This window comes from Lathyrus oleraceus, chromosome 5 (assembly GCF_024323335.1).
Source record: "Lathyrus oleraceus cultivar Zhongwan6 chromosome 5, CAAS_Psat_ZW6_1.0, whole genome shotgun sequence".
NCBI lineage: Eukaryota > Viridiplantae > Streptophyta > Magnoliopsida > Fabales > Fabaceae > Lathyrus > Lathyrus oleraceus.
The window spans coordinates 596531614-596536097 of record NC_066583.1 but is presented as its reverse complement, the minus strand read 5'-3'; the positions used below and the strand labels follow the sequence as shown (position 1 = coordinate 596536097).

Genomic DNA, 4484 nt, shown 5'->3' with positions numbered 1-4484 from the left:
CCCCAAATCAAAATGTAACCACATGAATCATGCCATTAAAATTCACAAAAAGCTCACAAAAAGCAACCAAGGGTAGGAGGCCTAAACCTCTTGTCAAACACATGCATCAAAAGGGTATCAAATTCACCCATAATACCTCATACATTCAGAGCATTCAAATTAAAAGCATAAAGTAATGGGAATAAGGCAAACCTGACTGGAGAGATCGAATGAAATTGAATTGCCCGGTTGGGTTTGCAAAGCACTCTGAGGGTTTATATGAGAGGGAATTGGTTCTTTGCCGATGAGTTCCCTTCAGTCTCTGGAGGTTGCTCTGAACTCTGTTAGCTATTCTCTCACTATCTTTTTCCCTGTCAGGGTAATAGGAATAGAATGTCCTTTTATTTCACTGAAACTCTGAATTTATAACCAGATTATTGTGGACCTGTGGGCTCAAATGAGAGAGGCCTAAGTCCAAAAATTTTATATTTTATTTATTTATTTATTTATTTATTTTTATTTTTTATTTATTTTCGTTTTTCGTTTTTTTATTTTTTTATTTTTTTTTCGTTCTTTTTTTTGTTCTTTTTTTTTTTAAACACGTGGACTTCGCCTAGCGAGCATGACAGTTCAAGAAATTCCTCTGAGCGTAGGTGATTCTGGTGGCTTTTCTTGGGACTCGCTAGGCGACCCATTCTGCTCGCCTAGCGAGCATGACAGCTCATGAACAAACTTTTGCTCCTTAAAGATTAACGTTTTGACTGACGAATAGACCCCATTTGAACTTGTTGGAAGTATCTCAAGCCATTCCCTTGTGTTGACTGATCATCTAAATAGAACCCACAAAGTGTCTTGGATGATACTCAAGCTTCAAACAAAAGATGTTAGTGACACATTTTTGTGCTTTTGGTTAGTAAACAAAAGTAAGAGAAACAATGATGTATAATTCAAGCATGCTTGGTGATCTCAAATCAATCACAAGGAGTCCCACCCAAAGGCAAAGGGAAACAAGATGCTAAAGATCCTTGAGGCAATGCAAATGCAATGTTATGAGGCCATGAGGGATCTTAGGGTCAAAATTGGGGTCTTACAGTAAGAAAAACTTACTTTTTAAATTCATTGAAAAATCAATATATCTGAACTATATGTAGTTCAGATACATTAATTCTTCCATAAATCTAAAAAGTAATTTTTTTTATATTAAAGACCAATCATTTAGGAATTTATTTTACAAAGTTGTGATAAATGCATCTTATAATTGGGAAAAGATTTTATATTTAAAAACATTTATTTATTAAATAAATAATTATATTTAGAGAAAAAGAGAGTAAGATACATCAAGTAAAACTAGTCCACCATAGCATTAGCTACATCCCCTTATCTCATAAAGTGCAATGCAACACTTATCACAACCACCTCCTATATATACCATATTTTATTCACCAATTAGGGACAAATGGAAAGAAAATAGAGTCATAGTGTTTCGTGCCAAGACATTATACTTATGAGTAGCTAGCAACTAGTAATAGCAAAGCAAAAACAACTCAACCCCTTCCATAGCTTTCATCTCAAAGAACTCACTCATTGCCTTTTCCTTATCACTTCTTTTCTCACCCTTTAACAATGCTTAATATCTTCCTTCCTTCTCACCATCACTAACAAATTCTCTACAAACACACACATCCATGGAGTTTAACCTTGAAAACCCTCTTGAAAACTTTCATGACCTTCCTAATTCTCAATGTGTTTCTTCCCTTTTCCTCATTGAATCTGACCATATCCCTCCACAAACTTACTTCCAAACCCTCAAATCAAACGAGTTTGATGCCTCACTTAGAACTGATTTCATCTCTTTAATCTCACAGGTAAATTAACCACCATTTTACTTTGTTTTATATATAGATTCACGTTGAAGTTTCTAACTCTAAAACACAATTTTTGGCAGAATCAAAATCATATAACTTGATTCTGTCAAAAATTTCCCTTAATTCAATGATGTTTGGATTTACGGTAATTTATGTATATCAAACCAAACATTTTTTAATGTTGGTTAATTGTTTCGATGTAGTTGTCATGCACCTTTGATCCATTTGTGACTTACCTAGCCATCAACTATTTGGATCGCTTCCTAGCTAACCAAGGAATAATGGTAAGAAAAATCAAACACTTCATTAAAGGACATTATTCAATTTAACACTTCATTAAACATGATTAAATTTTTCTAGAGATCTAAATTAAAATGGATGTATATACATGTAACAGCAGCCAAAACCATGGGCCAACAAACTTGTTGCAGTAACATGTTTTTCTCTAGCACTAAAAATGTTGAAAACAGAGTACTCTACCACTGATGTTCAGGTAAAAAAAACTTTATCTTATAATTTTAATTTTTTTAGTTTTCACCACGGTAAATATTTGATCCGATCAATTCAGTTCTGGCGTCAAGTAATTTCAGAAAATTTTATAATTTTAAACCAAAGTTTTTATTTGATAATAGGGTCATCTGAATCATGATGATGGTGGATTCATTTTTGAGACACAAACGATAAAAAGAATGGAAGCACTTGTGTTAGGAGCATTACAATGGAGAATGCGTTCCATTACTCCATTCTCTTTCATTCCTTACTTCACCAATTTGTTTAATCTTGATGATAATATAACATTAAAGGTTCTCAAAGATCGAGCTTCTCAAATTATATTCAAGTCACAAAAAGGTAAATTTATTAATAAAAAATTTAATTATTGTGCTTGATATTTAAATTTATGTTTATTTATTAATTTAATTATATTTCAGATGTAAAGGTTTTGGAATTCAAGCCATCTATAGTTGCTGCTTCATCCCTTCTTTATGCTTCACATGAATTGTTTCCTTTTCAATATCCATGCTTCTTGGGAACAATATCCAATTCTTCCTATGTAAATAAAGTAAACATTCTCTCATTATTTTCTTTTCTAATTTTTTTTTGTAATTATATTAAAAAAAAATAATAGCTTTTTTTAACAATTTTTTAATAGCTATTTCATTTATTTAAAAAAAAAAAAATCCAAAATATTGAGTTTGAATTCTCACCATACGATCTTAATCGAACAATTACTAATATTGCAATTGATCCAAATCATTATTATTATTGTTGTTGTTATTATTATTAATATTATTATTAATTTTTTTTTACTGCAGGAAAGTGTTATGGAGTGCTATAATGTAATACAAGATATATCTAAGTTGGAGTACGAATCAATGTTTAATGCAAATTCAAGTTCAGGCACACCAGTTAATGTGTTAGACGAAAATTTTCTAAGTTTGGAAAGTGAAAAAACCAATGGAACAAATCTTGATCCAACTACAATGAAACAAGAGAAGCATTTCAAAAGGAGGAAAATTTAATCATAAATGCTGAAGTACTCAAAAAAGAAGAAGATACCAACATTTAATTCTCATGGTCCATCCAAGAACAGTTAAAAAATTAATACAATAATATGAAGAGATAGATAGTGATGGAATTAATGGGAATGAGAAAAAAAAATCAATGTAACGTGATTCTTGTACGGATTTTTCATTAAATCTTGTGATTGTGAAAAAGGAGCATGCATGAAAATATTGGAATTAAAATTTTCTCTTTTTTTCCTATGATAGAGGAAACAAAAAGACAAGATGTAGCTTTGAATTGTTTTGTATTGTCTGATTTGTAGTGAAGTGTGGTTCTGTCTTTTAGCTTATGGCAGAGGAATAATAGTGTAGTAATAGTGAAACAGCAAATTTTGTTGGAAGAGTTTTAATACGAGACATTAATCTAATAGGTTTCATATTTCTAACACGATAAGCAGTTATGTTTTAAACTACAAATATCAAAAGGGTTAATGCAATATGATTGTCTTACCATAAATTGAGTATCTAAAAAGAAAATTTAGAACCCATCCTATTAGAATTTCTCGCATTAACCAATTGTGATATCGACATATTTCCATAAAAAATCGAACATTTTTTCAAAATAATTTTTACTACCAAAAATCTATCACAATACTTAAAAATTATAAAGCATTGAAAGTTTCCAATGACCCAAATTTCTTTATCAAAGATATTTGGTTGGACCAAATTTGAGATCTCTACTCTTGTACCTAAAGAGTTGATTGCAACTTCACATAAGAAATTGGGACCACAAGGGTTGGTTCATTGAAGAAATCAAAAAATGCCCTTTTCTAAAGTTTTGTTCTTACTTACTATTTGTTTTTGTTTCTCATCCTCTTTCATGTGTGTTTCGTGTGTATTATAATGGCAACATGAATGTCATTTTACAATTATAAATTGTAACATTTTCATTTCAATTTGTTAGTAGTTAGCTAAAGTAGGTAAGATTAAGTAATATAATCTCTTACTTGTTATTTCATTAGGTTCTTTAGTATAGTAAAGTTTGATAAAGCAGTGCTTTTGATTTTGATTTTGATTTTTTTACTTTGGAATATTGTGTTGGTTTTCTTATATGAAAGCATCGTTTGTTGAAATTCTT

At 30.5% G+C, this 4484-nt stretch overlaps 1 protein-coding gene across 2 annotated transcripts; it reads left to right on the top strand.

Annotated features, from left to right (window-relative positions):
• Nucleotides 1–1419: 1419 nt before the first annotated feature.
• Nucleotides 1420–3736, top strand: LOC127086812 (putative cyclin-D6-1). Of its 2 annotated transcripts, none has more exons than XM_051027629.1 (6): nucleotides 1420–1844; nucleotides 2048–2128; nucleotides 2245–2337; nucleotides 2477–2693; nucleotides 2774–2904; nucleotides 3158–3736. In XM_051027629.1, exons 1-6 carry the CDS (start codon nucleotides 1665–1667, stop codon nucleotides 3362–3364), a joined length of 909 nt encoding a protein of 302 aa, XP_050883586.1. In that variant the 5' UTR covers nucleotides 1420–1664; the 3' UTR covers nucleotides 3365–3736. The 2 variants fall into 2 exon arrangements, with proteins under 2 accessions (XP_050883586.1, XP_050883585.1); XM_051027628.1 differs by having other exon boundaries at nucleotides 1421–1844; nucleotides 2242–2337.
• Nucleotides 3737–4484: the final 748 nt, after the last annotated feature.

Bases quoted from the DNA above. Each gene is read 5' to 3' on its own strand.
- LOC127086812 (XM_051027628.1), top strand. From the start codon at position 1,665: ATGGAGTTTAACCTTGAAAACCCTCTTGAAAACTTTCATGACCTTCCT. The intron at 2,129-2,241 runs GTAAGAAAAATC...TACATGTAACAG, and splicing joins TAGCTAACCAAGGAATAATG to CAGCCAAAACCATGGGCCAA. The intron at 2,694-2,773 runs GTAAATTTATTA...ATTATATTTCAG, and splicing joins TATATTCAAGTCACAAAAAG to ATGTAAAGGTTTTGGAATTC.